The 23,629-nt window shown below is 57.2% G+C and overlaps 1 protein-coding gene across 18 annotated transcripts in view; it reads left to right on the forward strand.

Moving 5' to 3' along the window:
* The window catches only part of AFDN (afadin, adherens junction formation factor), a 102,700-nt gene extending 80,642 nt beyond the window's left edge, over window positions 1-22,058 (forward strand). For 7 of the 18 annotated variants that reach the window (XM_036223600.1, XM_036223624.1, XM_036223622.1 and 4 more), the window contains 12 exons: window positions 2,200-2,265; window positions 2,428-2,501; window positions 2,921-3,039; window positions 4,372-4,566; window positions 5,074-5,168; window positions 5,468-5,653; window positions 6,135-7,160; window positions 9,214-9,249; window positions 13,039-13,176; window positions 16,171-16,438; window positions 19,270-19,354; window positions 20,145-22,058. In XM_036223600.1, the coding sequence (XP_036079493.1) occupies window positions 2,200-2,265; window positions 2,428-2,501; window positions 2,921-3,039; window positions 4,372-4,566; window positions 5,074-5,168; window positions 5,468-5,653; window positions 6,135-7,160; window positions 9,214-9,249; window positions 13,039-13,176; window positions 16,171-16,438; window positions 19,270-19,354; window positions 20,145-20,298 (2,442 nt within the window). In that variant the 3' untranslated portion in view covers window positions 20,299-22,058. The remainder of the gene's footprint in view (window positions 1-2,199; window positions 2,266-2,427; window positions 2,502-2,920; window positions 3,040-4,371; window positions 4,567-5,073; window positions 5,169-5,467; window positions 5,654-6,134; window positions 7,161-9,213; window positions 9,250-13,038; window positions 13,177-16,170; window positions 16,439-19,269; window positions 19,355-20,144) is intronic. The other 11 variants (XM_036223629.1, XM_036223631.1, XM_036223639.1 and 8 more) reach the window with 6 other exon arrangements.
* Window positions 22,059-23,629: the final 1,571 nt, after the last annotated feature.

Raw genomic sequence — 23,629 nt, forward strand, 5'->3', positions numbered from 1 at the left:
GCAATAACTCAGAACAGAACGATGTCCTGTCACAAGGGTCAGTCAGTGTGGTCTCCGCAGCCCGGCCGACAGAGCGGAGCATCTACCGTGTGGGGACGCAGGACAGAGGGGCGACTGGGCCCCGGGGGGGTGGAGCTGGGCTGCGTGAGATTTCATCGCACTGTTCAGAATGGCACACGATTTACAACCTGCACATGTTTATTTCTGGAGTTTTCTGCTTGACGTCTTCCCGTCTTGGTTGAGCCGGCCCGCGGGCGCGGGGCTGGGCTGCCGTACCTGAACTTCTGTGACGTTACGTGCATGTCCGTTCAGTAGAGGACAGAAGGAAAGTTACTGTAGCTTTAGCAACTTCGCAGGAAGTCTGGCCTAGGGGCGTTAGCTGCATATAAATATCCTGTAGCATTTGCAGGAAAAGAGGGTTTCTCAGGGCCCCCCATGGGAATCGTTATTTGACAGCTATGAAGAAAGCTCTAGAACATGAGTTCCATGAGAACAAGGGCTTTCTGTCCATTTCTCTGATGTAGCAGAGCTTCAGACGGCCGAGGCATTTAGCGAGTATTTGTGGAATGAATCACATTGTCGTTTAAACAGCTGAGTTGTTGAATGAAGCACTTAATCATAAATTAGGTTAGATATGCAGGAAGCAGTTGGGGTTGTCCTGGAAGTCACGTGCCTAGCGTGTCCTAGGCCCCAGGTTCAAGGACCCCCCGGCCACACGTAAGTAAAGTCAGGCAGGAGCTGCGTGACTTGCTCTTCTGCTGAGTGGCATGCCAGCATCCGGAAGCTGACATTTAGTAAGTACCTACGGTATGTTTTTTATTGTGAAATATCAGATTTACAAGAAAGTACAAGCTTTGTCAAGTATCCCAGTCATGGTTGATTTTATTTTTAAATTTTTATGGTAGTAGGACCCAGGCAAGACCCACAGGTTGCCCCCAGCCGTCGCATAGTGTTTGTGGTGCTGGGTGATTCCCCGGGGCCTCTGGTGGCCAGTCGAGTGTCCGGGCCAGGCGGGCTCAGCGGGCAGCGCCACACAGACACACGCGGGGAAGGGCCGCACAGCCTGGGCCGGGGTTGGCCGCGGCCGGGGGGGCTCTTGACTTTAGCTCACTCTGGACTTCAGCAAACTCAGCCTCCAGACAACGTGCCCACGGGACACCTGGGCCACGCCGCTTCCCAGCATTGAATGGTTTTGTTAAACTGAGCCATTTTACACTGTCTGCCTAGTGCGGCGTGCAATGGGCGTTTCCCGGCCCAGACCGTGGTGTCCTGCTGTGGGCCGTGCTGCTGGGTGGGCCTCCTCCTAAACCTGCTCTGTCAGCTCGAGGGAAGAGGGCGCTGAGTGGCAGCGACATCGTTCGGTCGTAGGAAATGTGTGTCAGTCAGGTCGTTGACGTCCCTGTCCTTTTTATACTTCTGCTGTATGAGACAGCATTTCACAGCTCCGGAAGTAGCCGTGAGCCGAGAGCACACGCTCAGGAGTGGTGGCAGTAGGCGTGCGCGTTCACGCCTGTGATGGCGCCAGGACAGTACCCGGAACGTCAGCCGTGCCGTCGCAGGCGCGCGTGAGGCTGTGTCACGGAAGGGCCGTCTTCCCTGCGGCGGCGCGTCCGCTGGGCTCGCGGCCTCGGTGGTTACCGCCAGTGACAGGACCTTAGACTGAAGCAGTAGATGTTTTCTGCGTAATTTTCCCTCATTAATTAGGTTTTACTAAGTGTTTGTCGTGGAAGTTTTCTTGTTTTAAATGTTAAATGGTGTGCATGAAAACAGCGAGGACTTGGGGGTGCAGGCAGATCCGGGAACGCAGAAGCCCTGTCGCCAGGCGCTTCTCTGGCGAAGTGGCGCCGTCGCAGCACCTGCCCTGGTCGTTTCTGGCGCTCGCCGCTGCGGCTGCTCAGAACCAATCGAGTCGCCGTCAGGGTTCGGTCCGTTTTAGTCTTATCAGCAGATTTACTGACAAATGACTCATTTTTCAGTAATCATTTTTCGTAATTTGGAAACAAAATAGGTGCATTTCCTGTTAACTTTCTTTATATTTATCAAATACTGTTGTATTTTAATTTACATGTAAAAACGAGAACCAGGACTTTTTTAGTTATCCGTGTCCGTGTGTCATTTTTAACTCGTCGTGTTCACTGAGTGGTGTAGTTCTGGTGTGTTTTGTGTTTTCATCATGGTTTCCACCTTGCTTTTGCTCAGGGCGCTGGCCAGGATAAGCTTGGGATCTACGTGAAGTCTGTCGTGAAGGGAGGCGCTGCGGACGTGGTCAGTATGGTTTTTGTTCCATCACACATGTAACGAGCGACACGGGACATGCCCCTGCTGCTTTGCTGCAAACACAGACAGGCAGTGTGCTCACCGTGGCCTTTCCCTCCCCGCTCCCTTCGCTGTCCTGCCTCTCGCGCGTGTGCCCTTGGGCGTGCCCAGGATGGACGCCTCGCCGCCGGCGACCAGCTGCTCAGTGTGGACGGACGGAGTCTGGTAGGACTTTCTCAAGAAAGGTATCGTTGGTTTGTTTTAAGCTTAACACTCACATTTTGGGGATGTCTCACGTTAAATTGTACCGCTGGAAGAGCGCTGGGCGGCCGCGCCCTCGCCGCCTCCTGTTCTCAGGGCGAAACCTCAGTGTCCCTGGCGTTTCACTCGCTGGCAAGATGGAAGCGGGCAGTTAGCGCCGAGCAGCTTCTCCGAAGTCTGAAGTCTCCCTGGCGCTGCCCGGAGTCTCTCCCGTGGCGCGCTGCGGGGCGCAGTGTGCGTGGGCCGCGCGCAGAGGGGAGGAGCGGGCGGCGGGCGGCGGGCGGCGGGCGGCGGGCGGGCTGTCGGAGGGCAGCGCGCCGCCCCCGGCGCAGACGGGGCTGTGGCCGCCCGGTCGCGGCCCCGTGGCGCTGCGTTTCCTCACGTGCGTCACGCTCTCTTCTAGGGCTGCAGAGCTCATGACAAGAACGACGTCCGTGGTGACTCTGGAAGTCGCGAAGCAAGGGGCCATCTATCACGGCCTTGCCACCCTGCTCAGCCAGCCGTCCCCGACGATGCAGAGACGTAAGGATGGCGCGCGTCCCCTCCACGACCACGCCCCCTGCCGGCGCGGAGCGTCCAGGGCCTCCCTTGAGCCGAAGGGCGCCCCGTGGGTGCGGCCACCAGGACGAGCAAGCGGGCGTGAGGGCAGGGGGGGCCCGGGCTTCAGGCAGGGAGTGCGCCTGGCCGCCCCTCCCGAGAGCCCTCTCGCCCCGCACGCCCGGCACGGAGAGGCACGGTCACGTGTTCGGTGCCGAGCGCATCACGTGACTGGCCCTTCGGAGGCGGTGAGCGAGCGCAGCGCGGTCCTCAGCAGGTGGACGCCGCCGAGGGAACGCCCGTGCCCGTGAAGGGCCCTTCCAGCCCTGCACGTGATCGTCACGTCACGTGTAGCGCACTTTAAATAAAAGGCCCAGTTATTTGAGCAAAGTAATATGTTGGTGGGAACCATGGTTTTGTAGCTGTATCAAAAATCTCAGAATAAAATCCATATAAATGTAGGGCTTTTTAAAGAAATTAGTTCAGAAACCACAGGAAAAAAGATTGCGACTCACAGTGTCTTTTAAACTGTTAGGGACGGTGCATCTCAGTCCCCAGAAGCCGCCTTGCTACTGGCTGCGTGGCCAGCGAGCCTTCGCCCTAGGTCTGCGTCATAGGAGCTTCAGAGCCCGGACCCCACAGTCTAGATGTAGCAGTAACAGCACAGTGAGAAGAAGGTCCCCGAGCACCTGGACCGGTTGCCTCCTGCAACCAAACAGAACGGGGCCCCTAAAAATCCCTGTCTCGCACTGTATGGCTTGACTGCATTTTTTTACTTTTTTCATGACATAAAACTTAACATGTTGCTTATCTGATTTCAAAGAAGCGAACTAGAAGGAGTCAGAAATCAAAGAGGGAAACTTAGCTAATAAATCAGGGCTGCCAAGCAAGAAGCTGAGAAAATTAAAAAATAAAGATTGAACAGTCACATTGAATGACGTCTGCTCACGACAATGATATCCCTGAGTGAAAGAATTAATGTATTTTAAAAAATGAGGGAACATTTATTTTTAAGTTTTGAAAAATTAAAACAGGTTGTTACTTTGTTACTTAAAAAATGAAAGTTTATGAGAAAATAAGCTTTGAAAGAGTAGTTAGTACTTTTTTCCATTAGTGTCAGTTAAGTTTTGCTTTATTTGTAGAACTTTTAAAGATTCCGTAGATTTTACCCTCTTAGAAAAATCATCTTATTTTTTCTGCTAAAGACGTTTTAATTAGGGAGTTTTAAATATCTGTAGAGTCATCTTTCAAAGTAAATGGGGTGTTTAAATTAAACCTTGAACAAGTGGCAACATCCTGAATGCGCATTGATTTCAGTTTCAGATCGTCGCGGCTCGGGTAAACCGCGACCGAAGAGTGAAGGTTTCGAGCTCTATAACAACTCGGCTCAAAATGGGTCACCCGAGAGCCCTCAGCCGCCGTGGGCAGAGTACAGTGAGCCAAAGAAGCTGCCTGGCGACGACAGACTGATGAAGAACAGAGCCGACCACCGCTCCAGCCCCAATGTAGCGAGTAAGAACTGCCGGGCTCCTGCTCCATCCAGGGCGCGGGGCGCGGGGTACTGGCTGCACTGAGCCCCTCCCCACACGTGGCTGACAGGGCTCGTTTTCCACGAGGGAGATGCAAACGAATGATCCTTTAACAAGAAGTAAAAACGAACTTGCAAAAGCTTCGATTCGGCCTCCAGGCGGGGGCTCTGGGCGGGCGGGCTACTGGCGCTCCGGCCGGGGTGGCGGCCACCTCGCGAAGCAGTGCTGACGAGTGGAGGACGCGGGAGGACGCGCAGCAGGGGCGAGGGCCGCAGAGCGTACAGGATGTGCTCCGTGTCCCTGCGCCGAGACCGTCCGCCGCCCCTGGGGCTCTGGCCGTGACGCTCAGGCCCCGGCGGGAGGGCGAGCCTGCAGCCCTCAGTGCCTCGTGCGGCAGGATGCAGCCGTGCGGCACATGGTGCCCGCGCTCGGGCTCTGGGCGTGGCTCAGCTTCCCGTGTCACATCACGTCTCCCCCCCACTCTCTCCAGCAGATCAGCCTCCGGGTCCCGGCGGCAAGACTGCGCATGCGCCCGGGGCAGCCGCGAGGGTGACGTCCGTCTCCACCGGGAACCTGTGCGCCGAGGTGGGCGCCTGGCCGCTCGGCCGCCCTCCCCCTGCAATGCTCACTGCCCCCACCCACGCTGCCCTCCCCCCACGCGTCAGTGTCGTCCGCCGTTCCCGAGTGTCTAACGTTTTAGTTTTTAATGTAAAAGTCAGGTGCATGAGCTTTAAATTCATAAGTCTGGGCCAAAGAAGGTCTTTGTTATTCTCAGATGGGACCAAACTTTGGCTTTTAACGCAGCTTTCAGATTTGTGTGCTGTATTTTGAACAGATCACTGGAGATGAGGGGGGTCTCACTCTCTCCCTCCTCACGCTTCCAGGAGCAGAGCCCTCCGCCCCGGCCGGAAGCCTACCCCATCCCCACCCAGACCTACGCCAGGGAGTACTTCACCTTCCCTGCGTCCAAGTCCCAGGACCGCGTGGCGCCCTCGCAGCACCAGTGGGCGGACTACGAGGAGAAGCCGCGCGTGCACGTGGACGGCAGTCACTCTAGCATCGGGGTCCAGGTGAGGGGGGCTCCCCGGCACTCTTCAGGCTCAGAGTCGCGGGTGGACGGGAGGGTTAGGATTTGGTGATTGTTCTTAGTGGTCACAATGTTTCCACGGAGAAGTGGCTTTCGGTGCTGTCCACGCGGTTAGACCACATATGTCCACCCTTGCAGAGCTGTGTGCAGGTGCCCAGCAGAGGTGCGGGCAGGGCCTGAGTATTAGGCAGGGACCCTGGGCAAAGTCCCAAGTTCTTGTGCATTTCGTTTTTTGGCTAGCGATAGAGAAAAAGTAGTTTCTCCTCCAGCAGAGAAGGCAGACTGGCAAGGCTCTGAGGCTGGGGAGCCCCTGAGCCGCGGGGCAGCCTCCCCGCTTCCCCCTCCCCACCTCCCTCCTAGCTTTCTCCTGACGCTTCTCCCCGAAGACGAAGCGTTTGTGAATTTCACGGAACTTCTCTCGCTGAGCGACAGGACCGCCACAGCCTGCCTTTCTGTTCTTCCAGCGTGTTGCCCGCTCCCAGGAGGAGCTTCGGGAAGATGCAGCTTATCAGCTCGAGCGGCGTCGCCTGGAGGGCACCCTGGACCGCAAGTCCGACAGCGACGTGTGGCTAAACCAGGGCTCCTCCCTGGGCTCCAGTGCGTCCAGCCAGGAGCACCTGGACCCGGCCTCCAAGTCGGGCACGCCGGCCTCCACGCTGACCAGAAGCGGCCCCGGGCGCTGGAAGACGCCGGCGGCCGTGCCGCCCGCACCCATGGGCGTCTCCCAGCCCCTCCGGACAGACCTGCCGCCACCGCCGCCACCACCGCCTGCGCACTACGCCGGCGAGTTCGACGGGGTCCCGCTGGAGCTGGCCCTCCCGGGGCCGCCCGCCGGCCAGCGGGGGCCCCCGGCGGCCGAGGCGGCGGCGGCCGAGCGCAGGAAGCGGGAGGAGCACCAGCGCTGGTACGAGAAGGAGAAGGCGCGGCTGGAGGAGGAGCGCGAGCGCAAGCGCCGCGAGCAGGAGCGCAAGCTGGGCCAGCTGCGCACGCGCGCGCTGCTCCCCGCGCCGCTCGCCGCGCCGCACGCCGCGCCGCACGCCACGCCGCACCCCGCGCCGCCCGCCAAGCCCGAGAAGCCCGCCACGCTGCCGCGGCCGCAGGACACGGTCATCCGCGAGCTGCAGCCCCAGCAGCAGCCGCGCACCATCGAGCGCAGGGACCTGCAGTACATCACGGTGAGCAAGGAGGAGCTGTCGTCGGGTGACAGCCTGTCGCCGGACCCGTGGAAGCGGGATGCGCGCGAGAAGCTGGAGAAGCAGCAGCAGATGCACATCGTGGACATGCTGAGCCGGGAGATCCAGGAGCTGCAGGGCAAGGCCGAGCGCTCGGCGGAGGAGGGCGACCGCCTGCGCAAGCTCATGCTGGAGTGGCAGTTCCAGAAGCGCCTGCAGGAGTCCAAGCAGAAGGACGAGGACGAGGAGGACGAGGAGGACGACGACGTGGACACCGTGCTCATCATGCAGCGCCTGGAGGCGGAGCGCAGAGCCCGGGTAACAGGGAGGAGCTGCGGGCGGGGTCTCCCGTGCGGCCAGTCCAGCTGGGGCGTGGGCCGCTGCGCGGGGCGTGGGGCACGTGGGGTTGGAGGGGCCCTTGGGCGCACGACGGCTTGGCAGGACTTACGTTGGCTGGCGCTTGTGCGCACCACCTGGGGTGAGAAAACTGGACAGTTTCGACAGTATTTTAAACTTACATTTATCCTTCTCAAGCCCTTCGGTGAGGAAATAGGAAATAACCAGTAATAGTCTCGCCCAGGGGACGCAGATGTTTCCGAAACTGCCAGGCAGTCGCTGTCTGGGGCGCTGTGGACCCACACGCTCCCGTTCACTGCCCGGTTGTTGGTGGGGGCGCAGCCTGCGAGTGCCCGCCAGCCTTTGCTTCTGGCCCGCAGCCCTCTGCCCGCCCCGCGATGGTCAGCCCTTGACAGTGGGCCCCAGGGGCGCTGTCGGCAGCCTGCGGGGGAGGCTCAGTATCCTTACAGGAGCAAGGCAGGCCCTCCACGGTGGTGACAAGCGGGGGACGCCACTGTTTGTTATACCACCACCCGTCTGTGAGGGGGTAAAGATGCTGAGAACTTGTGACTTTATTCCTGTTTCTCCAGATTATACAAGTAACCTGCTTTTTCTGTAACAAATAAAAGAAGAAAAGTAAGATTTATGTTAGTTTAATGCAATATATTGTTAAATTGCCAAATTTGAGATTTTTCTTAGCCTCTCAAGAGAATTGACAGAGAGGCATTTATCAGTATTAATTTGTAGAGGGTGCTGTTGACCACTTCATGTTAATGAATTTTAGTGATTTTTTTTTTTTAAATACAATGCAATATCTGAGAAGACAGCCAAGAGCGTGTCCTTTTTGTCTTTTAGATTTTGTTTCTAATTCCAGCCTTTGTCTGATGCTGTCTGTACTTGAGATCTGAACCAGGAGCCGCTGGTCAGACCCTTCAGTGGTTCTGCCGGGCGCGTTGAGTCGTGGGTCATGATTAGTGGGTGCTTAGGCCAGCAGCGCCAGCTCCTCAGTTCACTCCCGAGATTCCCCCTCCTTCTCTCTCTCCCTCTCTCTCCCTCTCTCTCTCACACACACACACACGCTTTTTTCAGCCAACTATATAGATCTTTACCCAGAATTCAGCTGGAATCCCGCTGAAGACACAGACGTTTCTAAAGCGAAGACCTAAATGTTAACTACTAACATTGTTTTATGAGTACTTTCCAAGTCATCACTAGTAAAACTCCTTCAGGGCGACCATGTTCGCTGTCCGTATTATTTTACTTGAAAGAACAGCTTTTGATAAACGCGGATGACTTCGAGCATAAGCACTCTGAACGGCTTTCGCTTGGCAGTTGCAGCTCCGGCCCCCCTCGGCCAGTGTCAGCCATGCGCTGGCCACTGCGGTGTGCCTCTCCCCTGCCCCGCCAGGGTCACTGGCGGCCGCACTGCAGGCGGAGTCATGGAGAAGCTGACCGTGTTCATGGCCTCGCGCCTCTCACCCCTGCTGCCCAGACCCTGAACCGCGGCTGTCTGTGACAGATTAGCCGACATGAATGTTCGTTGTTGCAGCTGCGTCCCAACGACCCCAGAGTTAGCAGCTGCGTTTATAAAACTGCAGGAATTCTTCTTTTCTGGAAAGACTGAATTTTTTTTTGAAGGTCTGTCAATTTTTCCAGATAGTTAAAACACTGTTTTAAAGTCTTTGTGTTTATTATGATATTCAAAAAGTTTATGAAAATTTAGTTGAAAGTATCTATATTTACCATTAATTACATATTAAGATGAATATTTTAGTCTCTAAGAGAGCTAAGAGAAATATTACCTTTTTAGTTTCTATGTATCTTAAGGATGAAACTCAATGTTTAATACCACGTGGGCAGCTATTTCTGAATGCCAGAAATTCGTCTAGTAGCTCTTTGCTTTTCTTGTTGGGGTGTCTCAGAAACAGACGAAGCATGAGGGCGACAGAGGTGCTGGTGGCGGAATACAGATGTAAACGTAACTTTTTTTTTTCACACTTCATCTTTCTTTTTTTTCCTTCTCTGCCACCTGCAGCAGACTGCTATGCCAGCAATCTCTGTTCTAGATTTGGTATGTTCTTGTTTCTTTCCCTTTGGTCCTTTTTTCCTGTCTCGATTTCCTTTTTTCTTTTAGTGGTGGTGGTTTTGTGTGTTTGGTAGACCAGTTCTTAGGGGTGGCTCGGATCAGGACACGTAGTGTCGCAACCCTCTAGACGCATGCCTTTGAATGTTTTTAGATTTAGTTACTCTTTACCTTTTTCCTTTAAGTGTTGCTATTTGTTTACGGTTTTGACTTTTCTCAGTTTTAGTCAAAATTGGTTCTGTGTATTTTTACTGGTCATAAATACATGAGCAAATGAGAGAAATGTCACATAGAGTAAGTAAATCCATTTCATTGTTGTTGCATTAGAAATAGATTTTAGATATTCAACTGTTAGAAACGCAATCGAATTATTACTGACATTCGTTAATTAAGCTCTCTGTACCTGTTTTTTGGTGGCGTAAGAGAAATTTCCACTGAATTTTTATTGTGTTTTCTTGAGTGTCACGTGGATCTTAGAGGAGTCCGTCAGCCGTGCCAGTCCGTCGTCTGCCCTGTAACCCCTGAGCTCACGTTCTGCATGAGTCCCCGTGTTCAGTGTCTCTTAGTGCCCATCATGCCGTAGTACCACGTCTGTGTCACCCGCCAGACGGCGCCATCCTGCCCGATACATTTACTTTGCCTCAGTCAACATTTGTCAGTTGGCTTTTAACGACAGAAGGCCAGTGTCAGACAGCACTTCAGAGGGAAGGGCTCTTGAATTCCGGTCTGACCTCGGTGGCCCTGTCGGCAAGTTTCAGCCTCCCCTTCCAGGCCTTGAGCAAGCAGCCCGGCAGCACTGCCGCCCCCGAGAACCCTCGCGAGGGCCTCTCCCGCCCTGGCGACCGAAAGGCGCGTGTTCCGAGCTGTACGTCTTTCTCACGGGCCGGAGGTTCAGCACGTGTGTCTCTGTCCCGCCTTCCTTGAGTGTCAGGCGTCAGCGTAGCAGAGGGGACAGTGCCGCTCGCCCACTCGCCTCGGAGGCGTCACGAGCCGCCGCCCCGGTGGCAGCCGGGCAGTGGCTGTAAGAGACGCGCGGCCTGTAGGCCTGCGAGGTCCTTTGCGCTGCGAAGCTTCTGTGACCGATAATGGTATTTAAGGATGGGGTCTCTGACATTTTTGTTTCAAAGAAATAGTTCAGTTTTTCTTCCTTGTGAAGCCCATCAGCTCGAGCGTCAGCGCTGACCCCTGCTGCCCGCCCTCCGAGCGCCTCTCAGCCTGCGCCCCCGTGAGCGCTGCTTCCGACCGTGTTGGTCCCTGGCATTCCTCCCGGGTCAGAGCTGGGCCGTCCCGAGACCCGCACCCCTCCGGCAGGTGTCACCCTCTCCTGAGAGAGTGGGGGCGCAGATACCAGGACGCTTTTTTAATTTTCTTTCAACCTGAATATAATCTTTTTTGAGATGTGCAGGCCGCCAGTATCGTGAAGCCTTGGGTCAGGCTCACGCTGGCTTCAGAGACCCCAGCATGGTGCTCAGTCTGCAGTGATTTGCGTCTGGCTGTCTCGGTTCATTCCACAGGGCTAGTTATTTTATCTGTCAGATCCGTTCTCCCAAACATAATTTCCCACAAACTGTTTTGAGCACATGTAGCTTTTCACTCTTGAGCTATTATTTTAATTAAGAGATTAAATTCTTTTTTCTCTCATTAATACGTTTTTGGGTTTGGGGTATGTGTGTGTGTTTATAGTAAAGCATCATATCTTTGAAGAACAAAACAGTTTATTTTGAAAATGAAAATACTGTGCGAGACAGCTTATCCAGCAGTGGACAGCGCTGGTTCATTTGCTGTATTTTTGAAGCATTTGCCAATGAGCTAAACACAAGAAGAAGGCCCCTTGCATACACCCATCCAGATTTAGAATTAAGTTTTTCAAGAGAAAAATAGCTGTTTATAGGTTTATAAGATAGTATTCTTTACTTACAGTTATGAGAATTGTGATTATCCTGATTTCTTAATATTATACTCGAATTTAAAAGAACTAATTGGATATTTCAATGTATACTGTTTTTCTTGCTCAGAATTAATTTTAATTAAGTCCAGGAAGTGTAATGTAATGAAGTTAGTTTGTGCGTTACTGGTTCACAGAAGAACCTCTCGCTGCGTTAATGCAGTTTCACGTCCTTCCATTAGTCAGCTTCATGCAAAATCTTCATGTCGCCGGTCGTGGTTTACTGTGTGGTTCCATTGGGTGCTGTTTCTCACCATCGGTGCTGATGGTGCTGAGCACGTCCTGGGTGAGCACGTCCATTGCTGGCAGCGGGCCCCTCACACAGGTGTGGGTCCACTCTGCCCCGCGCCCCTGGTGGCCCCTTGGTTCTTAATCAGTAGCATCTGCTCCTGCCACACAGCTGGCCAGAGCCATGCCCCCTGACCTGACACCCTGGCTCAAACCTGGATGGCACTGAAGAGGAAGTTCAGTTAATTTGTCTTCTTGAGAAGGGAGTTTTAATTTTCCTCTAAGACGTCTTACTGTTTGCGGCCATGAAAAAGCCTTGTGGCACAAATTAATTTGTTACTTCCCCACTGGGATACAGTGTTCTAGAAATCAGCAAGAGCAAAGTTGTTAGGTGTTTGTTTTTAACAAAATGCACACACAATTCGAATCCCAAACATTTCTGTTTTTGCACTGAACAGTTTATAGGGTAACTGGTAATTCTGAGGGACTTTATGTAGGGGGTCCTTGCAGTGGCTAGAAGCTGAGCCAAGGTGGCTTTGAGTCACGTCTTAATTTAAAAACGTTTGAACTAGCTCGTTGCGGTGTGGGGCGGGACAGTGCTGTGGGCGCTGCTGGAGCCCAGGTCCCTAACTGGACGAGGTGCATGGTGAGGGCACAGTTCTCAAAGTCGCCACTATCTCAGGCAGTCACAGCAGAAGGGGCTGTGTCAGATCGAGATGGAGGAGGAGGGCCTGGCTCTTTTCTCGGCTGGCCGCGTGTGCTTTTCATTCAGAACCTCTTTTTAGAAGAGGCGTTTTCGCCTGTAGAGAGTGCGTAGAGGAAGGTGACGAGGGGGATGAAGGAGCTGAAACCCAAACAGAAAACACATCCTAGATTTTTAAAGCTCGCCTGACGTATCTGAATGGTGCGAAGGAAAGATACTAAATTTTGTTCTATGGTGTTTCAGACGGGCAGACCGTAGATGTCCAAAACTAGAGAGTGATCGGGGGTGAGTCTTAGACCAGACAAGGGCGCTGTGACGAGTGCGCGGCTAGGACAGACTGCGCTGTCTGTCCCGCTGCCGAGCGTTCAGACAGGGCAGAGAGACGGGACAGTTAGAATGAGATTCTGCCGAACTTCCGGTTCCGGTCCCGTGACTCAGAGTCCGGGAGTGTCCCGGGCTGAGCGGGGGTCCAGGACGCAATCCAGAGGGAAGTGGCAGCCAAGGGCCGGGGCGGAAGAGTGCGGGACGCTGGGTGCCCCGGGAAGGGCGGCGCCCCACGCGCAGGCGGCTGCTTGGCGTTCACAGCGGGGACGAGGGGAGAGGGCGGTCGAGGGCGTCCCGCAGATCCGCTAAGTCGGGGTGTCTGGGGCGCGTCTGTGGGTCTACGCGGGTTGCTGATGAGCTGCGCTCGGTGCCCGCCTGAGCGTGGGGGAACATGGTCCTGGGGAGGGGTCGGTCTGGAGCCGGGGACAGCGTAGGCGCCTCATGTGACATCGCAACGCCGTCGGTGTGTGAGTCGTGCCGTCTCCCCGCTCCGTGTGTGTGTCCCCTTGTCCGTGCCTGTCCCGCGCCCCGCGCCGCCGGCTCTGCCGGGCGGAGGCTGAGCTGACTCTGCCGTTAGTTGCAGGACGAGGAGCGGCAGCGCCAGCGGCAGCTGGAGGACATGCAGCGGCGCGAGGCGGAGGACCGAGCCCGGCAGGACGCGGCGCGCGGCCAGCAGCAGGAGGAGGCGCGGGCGAAGCGCGACGCCGAGGAAAAGGTCCTGGTCCTGTGAGGGCAGCGAGGGTCGCCCCACGGGGCCCGGCCGGACGGCCGGCGGGCAGCGGGCTGAGCTGGTCCGGGGCTTCTGCTGCGCGAGACGGCAAAGGGCCTGGCCCGGCTTTCGCTCTGCGACCGAAGACTTTGGCCGGGGCCGGCCCGCACCGCCCTCCGCCCGCCTGCAGCTCCCCTTGCTCTGCGCTTGTCTCTCTCCAACTCTGAACTCTCGGGCCGCGCCCCAGCCTCTGCGCCGCGGGCCTGCGGGCCTGGCCCTTGCGTCGCTGGACGTGGTCCAGCCGTTTCCGTGGCGGGGACGTTTGCGCAGTCGCTGTTCAGCTTGCGTTCGCGCCGCAGCGTAGGGAGACCGTCTGCTGCCGCCGAGCGTTTCGGACAGCTGACTTACCGCAGTCACTGCATTCTGGCCCATGGGAAAGAGCAGATGGCTCCTAAAAATCACAGGGGGAAAGTGCTCGGCGTTAATGTGGCAGGTGGCCTGAGCTGATACTTGGTTTCCACGTGCAGGTTTTTCAAATTCACGTAATCCTTGCAATCGAATTTTAAAATCGCAGCTACGTGACCTGTTCTGAGAACCGGGAGCCGTGCGATGCTGCCCCCACCCCCACGTGCGTGCCCAGCCCCAGGGGCCTGCCTGGCGCCGAGGCCACTCTGCGCTGTCACCTCCCTCCTGTGAAGGCGGGAGCTTGAGTGCCTCAGCTTCTGATAGGGAAGATTTAGTTTTTATTAAAAGTTCCTTTTTTGATAGTCCCATGAACTATATTAATAGAGTACCCTTCCCACCCCCACAAAAGAAGTTTTAGAAAGCTTTTTGTAGTGATAGGATCTATTAGGGTACCTAGTCCAGGGGTACGGTCGGCAGGAATGTGATACATTTACAAGAAAGTGGGGGGAGTAATGCGAGGTGGCGGAGCTGCATGGAAACCAGGGGTGTCTGCGTTCCGCAGACCGCGGCCTCCCCTGCAGCCCCCCGTTACCTGCAGCGCCAGGAGCTTCCCAGGCCCCTTCTGGTGGGCGTGGTCAGGACCGGGCTGGCCCAGGCGGCATCGAGGGTCTTCTGAGGAAACCGGGTTCCCCGAAGGGAGCCCCCGCAGTTCTCCACTGTACGGGTGTCATGTGCTCTCTTCCTGTGTTGTCTCTGCTCCCGGCCACCCCAGCTGTCGCCTGCACGGCCCCAGGACGGGCTGCACGCAGACCCGCTGCCCTCCGGGAGCCTGTGCTGTGTGGCGCCCGGGCCCCACCGGGCCCTGGCCCGTGGGGTCACACGCAGGAGCAGAATACCCCCGGGGAGGGCGGGTCGTGGCTGTGACCTGTGATCAGTTTGTGGTCTCACAACTCATGATTATGTCAGACACACTTTTTTTTCGGTAACTTCTTCTGTAATTGAGTGGTCAATGTAAAAAGAAGTTGAAAAACCTATTTTTTATACAAAATTCCAAAATTGCTGGGTTTGCTTTGTTATAGAAAAACGTTGGGTAGAAAAAGGTTTTCCGGGTCCTGTAATTATATCTCCTCTCATCCAACTGAAGAGAACGTTCTGGTTCCCCTGGAATGTTAGTGAGCCCCTAGTGAGCCCCCGCTCTGCCTAGGCCCCCATCCTGGCAGCCCCGCCTCAAAGCCACCGGGCTGTTCCGGATTCGATGCCACACCTGTGTGGGAAAGGAGAGACATGCTTGTCCTCTCGGGATGTCTTGGCATAGACCAAGAAGAGGAAGTGAGCAGTCAAGCCCGGGGCATGATCAGGGCCTTCGCTCTAGACGTCCTCCCGCCGCAGGCGGGGCACCGGCCACGGTGCACTTATTCCCTGCATGTATGCGTGTGGGTGTGCACGTGTGCACACGCGTGTGGGTGCATGCAGGTGTGTATGTATGCATGTGTATACACGTGTGCACATGCATGTGTACATGTGTGCGCATATGCGTGTGCATGTGTGTACGTGTGTGCGCGCGCGTGTGGAGGCCGTAGGGGGAAAGCACAAGCATGCGAATCGAAATGGGGACTAAAACCTTCTGTCCCGACGCCAGCAAGTCCCCTGAAATTGGTGTCTTTGGTCGAATGAGTGTAAAACTCATCGTCTTCCATTGTGTAACACGGAACGTCATTCACATTGAGGCCAGACTATTCTGCTTGACCTTTCACCCCTTATTTACTTTTTTCTTGTGTCCTAAAATTTCTGTCACTCTAACAAAACTGTGCTGTTACCTTTTTTAATGTTAAAATAATTTTAACACTGTCAACTGTAGTTTGTGCAGATATATGTCAGAAAAAAATGTACGTGTCAAATATATTTGCATATCCTGTTGCTCTTGCTCTTGATTCTGGCTCTGACTCTCTGTGAGGGAGTCTGAGGCCTGATCTATGAACTGTGCAGAGTGTGTGTTAGATTGCTGCTTTGGGAAAACAAGTAATGTTTTTCACAGTTTGTGGTTTCTACTAATTTTCCTCTGAATGACGGGATGGACCACGTGACTTAAGTCCGTCCTTCTCGCCCAGGAAGCATGCTCTTCGGGCCGCGCGGGGTCAGTGGGGAGGCACCCAGGTGTGCGCTCCTGAAAGTGCCCAGTCTAGAAAGCCAGTCGTAGCCTGTGTTGGGCTTAGCTTTGTCTGTAGACGCAGCAGTACCAGGTAAGTGGATATCCCACCAAAAACAGGACAGAGACGCCCGGAGGGCGCGGCAGGGAAGTGGCGGCCCGCGCGGTGGCCGGGTGGGCGGTGCCGCCGCGGGAAGCGAGGGGGAGGTGCCCGAGGGGCCGGCCTCCCGCGCCTGCGCCTTGCGTGCCCGCGTGCCCGCGCGCTGCAGGGCGGTCGGCGCGCTTCGCCGCGCCGCCTGCCGTGTCCGCACCGGCATGCCCCGTGGGCGCGGCATCCGTGCGGCGACGGGGGCTGGGCGCGCCCCTCTCCCTGCCCCGCGCGGGCGGGCGGGGGGCGGTGGTCCCCCTGACCTCTGCCTGACCTTTGCTTTTGTCTGTTCCGCCCGCAGAGGCGACAGGAGGAAGGGTATTACAGCCGCCTGGAGGCCGAGCGGCGCCGGCAGCACGACGAGGCCGAGCGCAGGCTGCTGGCGCCCGAGGAGCCGGGCCTGAGCCGGCCGCCGCTCCCGCGGGGCTACGAGCCCGCGCCGCCGCCCCCGCCGCAGCGCACCGCCTCCTCCCTCCAGACGCAGGCGCTGTCCCCCGACTCCCTCTACACGGCCACGTTTGTCGCGTACAACGAGGACGAAGAGGAAGAGGAGGACTGCAGCCCTGCAGGTCAGGACGAAGGCTCCGCCCCCGACGGCGTCTTTCCCTCCAGCCCGTTGGCCACCCCCGGCCACCGCCGATGGTACTGCCCCGCCCCCAGCGCAGCGGGAGCTGCCCTGCCAGCCGCCCCCCAGCCCGGGCTCCGGCCTGCCCGCCCGCCGCGGCCACGCGGGGCCGGCTGGCACCTAACTCTGGCTTTGGTTGCTGGGCCGGCGGGTGCCCCCGTGCTGTCCTCCAGGGCTCCGAGCGCTGCTGCTCTCCCCGGCCCCACATCGCGCGGGCCCTCCACGCCTGCCGGGCCTTGGCCTTCGTGCTCTGCGCTCCACACGGTGCTCACGGTGCTCCCGCAGCTCCCGCACGGGCCCCTCTCACGCACTCTGCCCTCTCGGGACGAGCTTCTCTTGTTTACAGTGTCACAGGTGCACGCCCGGTGACCGTCACGGCACGCAAGCAGCCCATTCTGCATTGTCAGACTCTGCTTCTCGCGGTTGTCAGCGCTGGTGCCCCAGGGGTCCTGGTGGTGTCTGGAGCCAGCTGCCTCCTGGCAGGGGCCCCGGTCTCCGGAGACCACCCCTGCCCTGCCCCCTGGGGCCCGCGGGGTCCCGCGGGGCCAGTGCCCAGAGGCTGCTGCAGGCGGGCGGGCAGGAGTCGGGTCTGAGATGACACAGAGCTGTGTTTAGGACAGAACCGTCATGATGAGGACTTGGATTTCAGACTGATTTTAGGCCTTCAGCAGACTCGGGGTGCTGGTAGCGACGTTCTCGGAGTTAGTGGGGCGGCTCCGGGTGGGGGGGTGGGCGGTGGCGTTTGCTGTCTCTGAATCCTGCACGGTGCACGCCACAGTCCTGGGGATTGGATAATCAGGAACCCGTGTGACTTTGCTTCCTGGTCGCAAGTAGATTTTCCCAGTTTCTTTCCACCCAAGTGAGAGATTTGATCCACTTCGAGGGTTCAGGGTAAAATTTTAGATTGAATCACTCAAGCCAAAATTCCATCCTTTTGCAAACTTTCTGTTATAAATCTCTTGAGTGGTTTAAGACTTGTGGAATAACAGTGATTTTTGAGGCAAGATGCCTTCGGTCTCCTTGCATCAAATTCCAAGCTGAACTTTGGATGTTTTGTAAACGTAGTGACGTGAACGTGTGAGGCTCGGTGACAGACCGCTGTGGCCGAGACCCCGTGGCCGTGCCGGCTTTCGGTCGCTCCGCTGACCCCGTCTCCCCTCGCACATGAAGGCCGCGAGGAGCGGGTTGCATCCTGGTTGGCGCCTTCGTGACGGACGGGGCTGCAGTTCCGAGTCACGGTGCTCTCCATCCTCACCCGTCACCGCTCTGGTCCTGTCGCGAGCCCTGGAAAGCACGGTGCTGCCCGCAGGACCCGCTCTTCTCCAGGGGGAGCCTAAGGGATAGCCTTAGGCTCTGCATTGGGATGAGTGACGTCCTACTTCAACACAGCAGTGTAGTAGAATCATTCTTTACTAAAGCTCTTTGAGAATTATTTGAAATGTGTAGTATCGATTCATATAGTGTCAGCTGAAGGTATTTGATATTCTGGTTAACTCTCAAAATTTTGAAAATTTTGAATTGACTTTTCCCAGTGGAAAAAACAAGTATCATTCTTAAAACAGAGCTCAAAAGATACAACGTGACAATTTTAAAAACAAAATAGATTAAATTTTAGAATTAAAATGGGAAGAATTTCACTGCGCACAGAGTCTATCCAGAGGCCTGTGCGGATTGCCTTAGAGGCGCATGCTTTGGATCTGTCGACCTTTGCTGAGGGCGGTTCCCGCACAGAGGCCATGGGGCTGGCCGAGCAGGAGGGGAGGGCGCAGCGCCTGGAGGCCTTGTGCAGGGAGTGGGCGAGCTCTGCCCCCGACGCGCTTCTGCACAGTAGGTCCTTTAACGCAGAAGCCTGACATTCACGTTTCTGCAGCTCGTGTGGAAAGGTGATCGTGTCGGACGCCGCGCCGATCTGTGGCCTGTTGTGGCCGATCTGCGCTGCCCTCGCTGTTCGCTGACTGATCGGCGTGTTTGTTGCTGCGGCTCAAGTTGTCATTACAGGCCAGAGACTTGTTAAGTGGGACGCGCTCCTGACCCTGCGGATGTGAGTTCCCAGGCGTGTGTCACTGCTGCTGCGACGCGTCGTGGTTTCAATCACGCGCCACCAGTGGCAGCATGAGCTCGCTCGGATGCATTTAAAACTTCCTGCCTGCATCGTCTCTTTGCTGCTCCGCACCCTCCGGAGCGGCCGGGGCCGGGGCCGGGGCCTGGCGCGGGCGGGGCCGCCTGTCCCCTTGCGCCGCGCCGCGAGGCCTTCGGGGACGGCGTCGGACATTCTGTTTGTGGCACCGGTGTCAGTGGCAGGGATTTCTGGTAGCTCCAGGTTCAAAAAGTTTTATTTGAATAATTACAGCTATTTTGAGAAGAGCTTCGTGTGGTTACTCCTCAGTCTGCAGGCTACAGCTGCTGTCGTTGACTTCGTAGAAAGATTCTCAGTGTCAGGAGTGTCGTGAGAGTTTGCCATCAGCCTTCTGTGGGCTTCGCCTCTGACTCTGCGACGACCCCGCATTTGGCCGCCCCTGCCGAGGCGTGTGCCGGCACCCCCCCCCCCCCAGGCGCGAGGGCGTGGAGGTCACACAGCGCCCTGCCAGGGCACCCACGGGACAGCTCGGGTCTACAGCTGCCGGAGTCCCTCCCTGTGGCGCGGCGTCTGCGGCCCCTGCGCAGTGACGAGAGGCCCCGAGCCCCGTGGGCACTGCGCCTTTGCCACGGGTGAAGCGTGGGAAACCATGCGAGTGCTTTAACTCTGATTTTTTTCTTTTTTTTTTAATGGAAAAGGACCGAACTCTTATGCTGGATCTACTGGGACCCTTTTCGGCACCCATGACGCGTATCGGGATCCGCGAGAGAGACCGCCCAAAAGGTATTCGCGTCGAAGCCGGGCAGCCAGCCCCTCTGCGGGACTGTCCTTCCTCGGGCCGCTTTAGGCGAGCTGGGTTCCCATTTGAGAGACGTCGTCGTCGGCTCGGGCTCTCCTCATCGTGCAGAATCGCGTCAGCATGTGAGCTTTTCCATGATGCTCATGCAGTCGCTTCACACGGTGACGAGGCAGGCTCAGTAGTCAGGACCTCGGAATCAGTGGGACACCCCGCTGTTTGCTTCCACAAGGAGGGGCGCAAGTTCCCGGGCAGGGTCCCAGCATCCCGTGGGCCTGTGGGAGGCCGGCCCCGAGGGCGCACAGGCGGGCCGGCGTGATGGGGGCTGCGCCTTGGTTCCCCGGGACGCTGCTGGCCGGCGAGCTCCCGAGCGTGGAAGCCGAGGCGGGCGGGCAGCTCCCCGGCGCCCGCTGCAGCTCTGTCCACGGTCGGGGTGCTGAGTGGTGCCTCCAGGTCCATGTAGGGGTCCGTGCCCCGTTACTTAAACTTGACCGTTAAGACCTGCCTGCCTGCTGGAGCCGCAGTTACTGAGGAGTTTGACAGTTGGATGTGACTGAGAAAACTCGCATTAAATTTTAAATTAACGTAGTAAGGAGAATGTGTTGCCCTTTTTTCCCCGACATTGGTTTAAAAACAGCCCCTGTGATTTTATTCTAAGGAAGGTCATGGCAGGATTTAACAAAGGCTGTCACTGAAGATGTCACGTAACTGCCACGTAGCGTGAAGTCACCCCCTTGTTGACGCGCTCTTTCCGCTCTGCCCTCCCCTCTCCTGCAGCCACGACGTGGACTCCCCCCCGAGCTCCGGGGCCCCTGAGAACTTGACGTTCAAAGAGCGCCAGCGTCTCTTCTCCCAGGGTCAGGATGTGTCTGACAAAGTGAAAGCCTCCCGCAAATTAACGGAACTGGAGAACGAATTGAACACGAAATGAGGAAGGAGCCGAGCGGCGTGGGGCCGGCCCTCCGGGCTCGAAGGAGAAGGCGTCGCACCTCCAAGTCGCTCAGGCTGTGTCTGAGATGGGGGGACGCGGAGACGGTCTGGCTCCACGAAAGTCCGCTTCGTTTTCCAGGAGACCGTCACTTATGATTTAAACACTGTCTTATTTTCTTAATCGTCTGACTCACGTGGAGATAGCTTTTCTGTTAGTTTCCTTTTTAGAGTCTGAGTCGGAAAGGGGGCGGAAGGGCGGGCGGTAAGCGATGAGTGGCTTCCACCCCCACCTCACGCAAGGAGCACAGAGAAGTCCCGTTTCTTTTCTTTTCCAAACACTTCAGCTCGCAGAGAATAGCTTGAGCTCCCCAGCGACTGTTGGCACCGTTCACAGCAGTGACAGGCAGCGAAGCAGGCGTCGGGCTTTGTCTCGCAGGAGAGAGGACACACAAGGGCAGGCCGCTTTGGGCTGGTCACGGGTGGACGCGCCACGGCCCTTCCCGTCCTCCCTCAGGCACACAGCGCACGCTGCCGCTTCCCAGACGTGGCCCCCTCCCCTGACAGGCCCACGCCCTTCCAGTCCCCGATGTCTGATCGGAAAGCTGCTTCCAGCCAAAAAAGTTTGAGGCTTCGAGCTTAGGAAAGTTTATTTTCGTAAATTCCAGATGTTGTTGTAGCGAACTGTTGGTGATTTCGAAGACGGCAGTTAATGTGGGAAAGCTGGCCAGATGTTTCAGGTAGCCGTGGAGACCTGTGGAAAGGCGTCTGGCCCGGTGGCCTTGCTGTGCACGGGACCGAGGACGCCGGGAAGGCACGTCTCGTTCGTGGGTGGCACTCAGCACCGCTGTTGCTCAGGAATTTTAATTAAGTCTGACAAGGAGACTGACACCTGTGTGCTGTCAGGGACGGCCTTCGGTCACCTGGCGTCTGGAGTTCAAATCTGCAAGAATAACTCGTGGCAGTTCAAGCTATTTTTTGCACTCTCGTAGAATTATTTAATTTTCCTTCATTGCAGTTAGTTACCACTGTCGTTTCTTCAGCTACGAATGTGGCGGATGTCGGGGAGACGGACCTCACTTTGCTTTATATTGTGTGATGATAAAACGGTAAATTACCTTGTGATTATGAGCAACTTTTCTATTTGACCAAACCCTGACGGGTCCAGATGATTTTCCTGTACCGTATTCTCTTACAGACGCATCTGTTAGCACACTTTCAAAGAGGAGAGGCAGGGGCTTCCTGGCCTTAGAAATCGCTTTAACGAGAGTTGTATGATAAATCATTAAAACGCAAGTGTAAATATTTTTTATGCCTGTCAGAGCTCCTGTTGGGAAGTGTGCTTCCGCCGTCCCCTGTCTGAGTGACAGAGCGAGACGGCTCTGTGCTGGTGAAGGCTTTGTGTGCTCCCAGGAAAGCCGGGAGAAGCAGGCGCCTCCGGGGGTCTGGAGAACACTGGCAGCCCCCTGGGGACTAAAATGAGGCAGATGAACTACTATTCTGTTAATATATAGAAAGAAAAAGACACATGAAGTACACGCAAAGACATGTAAACATCTACGGACAGGGAGGTGCGTGTGTGGTGGTCAGACGCGTCCACAGGCGGGGGTGGCCGTCCTCGACGGCAGGTGCAATGCGAGCGGCGTGCGCGCTTCCCCAGCTGTGCGTGCTGCGGAGAGAACATCCCAACTGCTGTAGTTTCCCATTTCTACTGTATTTCACTTGCAACCTATTTTTAATAAACTTTATATGTATTTAAGCGTACCTGCTCGCTGCCGCTCAGCGCCTCCCTCCCACGCGCCGGGCCCGCCCGTGTCAGGCCGTGCCCCTCAGCCACGCCGTCCCGGGGCGGCGCCCCTGCGAGTCAGGCACACGGTAATTAGCACGGTGTGTGACACGACGTCCCCGTGAGACGTCTCCAGTGCGGGGGGCCCGGGGTCACCGACGTGAGTGGCACCCGGCGGCCCACCCGGCCCCGGGCGCGCCCTGCCCCCTCGCAGGCCCCGGGTCCACTTCCCGTCCCCTTTACCGTGGCCTCCGGGCAGCAGTGCTGGGCAGGACTCGGAGGTCCTGGGAGAAGCGGGTGTCCCCGGGCGGGGACCGCAGTCGCCACTCCACGTGTGTCCGGACGCCCAGAAAGGCGCCTGAGGTGTGGGAGGACAGCATGGAGGGGCTTCCTCGCGGGCCCATTGTCGCCCTTGACGGAGTTGCTAACCGTCATGGCGGGCGCCGCCCGGCCCACGCGGCCCGCAGCAGGGGCCCGTGGGTGACACGCCTTCTGCTTCCCGCACTGGTGGCCGGTCTCAGGCTCGCGGCCACACCCAGGGCACTGCTGGGCCGCAGTGGAGAGCTCGTGGGACTCGCTGACGGGAACGCGGGTTTCGCGTCCCAGCATTCGTCCAGCGTTGTCGAAGAAGTCATGTAGTCCCAAAGGACGCGGCCACCTTGCAGCTGGTACAGAAGAAGCACTTCTGAGCAGTCTGTCAGCAGCTGTGACTCAAGGTCCCACGCGGGCAGCCGCTGGTGACAGCCGTTCCGCGAATCCCACCGCGGATCTGGGAGACGGGCGCGCGGTCCGTGTGAGGGTGCACAGGCCACTTGCAGGGTTTAGTGGAGGGACCCAACTCCAGTCACGGAGATGGCAGACGGGGAGCAGCTGATGCCCCCTCCGAGGAGCTTCCGGCCTGTCCCACGGGTGGGAGGAGCCCCCGAGGCAGAGGCCGCCACGCTGGACGGGTCCGAGCCCAGAGGCCCGGGCGCGCGGGGGTGGGCGTTGGGGTGGGGGGTCTTACACCACGGTGCGGAGGGAGCGTTCGTGCAGCTTCCTGCGGGGTCCGCCTGGGGCGGGAGGCACAGCGGCCTCTGCTGGCGTGCGGAGGGACGGGGCCCCGGGCTCGTGCCGCGGCTCAGGGGCAGTGTGCTGGGTGGGCCCGGTGTTGGTGTGACCGAGTCTGAATGACAGGTAGCGGGGTGCTCGGGAGAGAGGACGGGGGCGGGGCGGGGCCGGGCACGGGCAAGGCGCAGCCATGAGTGCGGAGGTGCTGGCGGGGCCGGCGGGGCCGCACCCCCGTTCCCCACCTTCCGCGCTTTAAGCCTAATTCACTTCCGTTCTGAAGCTTGTGTTTTATCGCATGGAGGCCACGGGTGCAGACGGCCTCAATTGGTGACAGTAGTTTCACCTTGGAATTTTTAAAAAGACTATAAGACATTAAGTGATCTAACAACAAAAAAGGAGACTTGCGTCTCCGGCCACACCGCCCTGAACATGCCCGATCCTGTCTGAAGCTAAGCAGGATCAGGCCTGGTTAGTACTTGGATGGGAGACCGCATAAGAG

Source organism: Rousettus aegyptiacus, unplaced genomic scaffold, assembly GCF_014176215.1.
Source record: "Rousettus aegyptiacus isolate mRouAeg1 unplaced genomic scaffold, mRouAeg1.p scaffold_m13_p_1, whole genome shotgun sequence".
In the NCBI taxonomy this organism is placed as follows: Eukaryota; Metazoa; Chordata; class Mammalia; order Chiroptera; family Pteropodidae; genus Rousettus; species Rousettus aegyptiacus.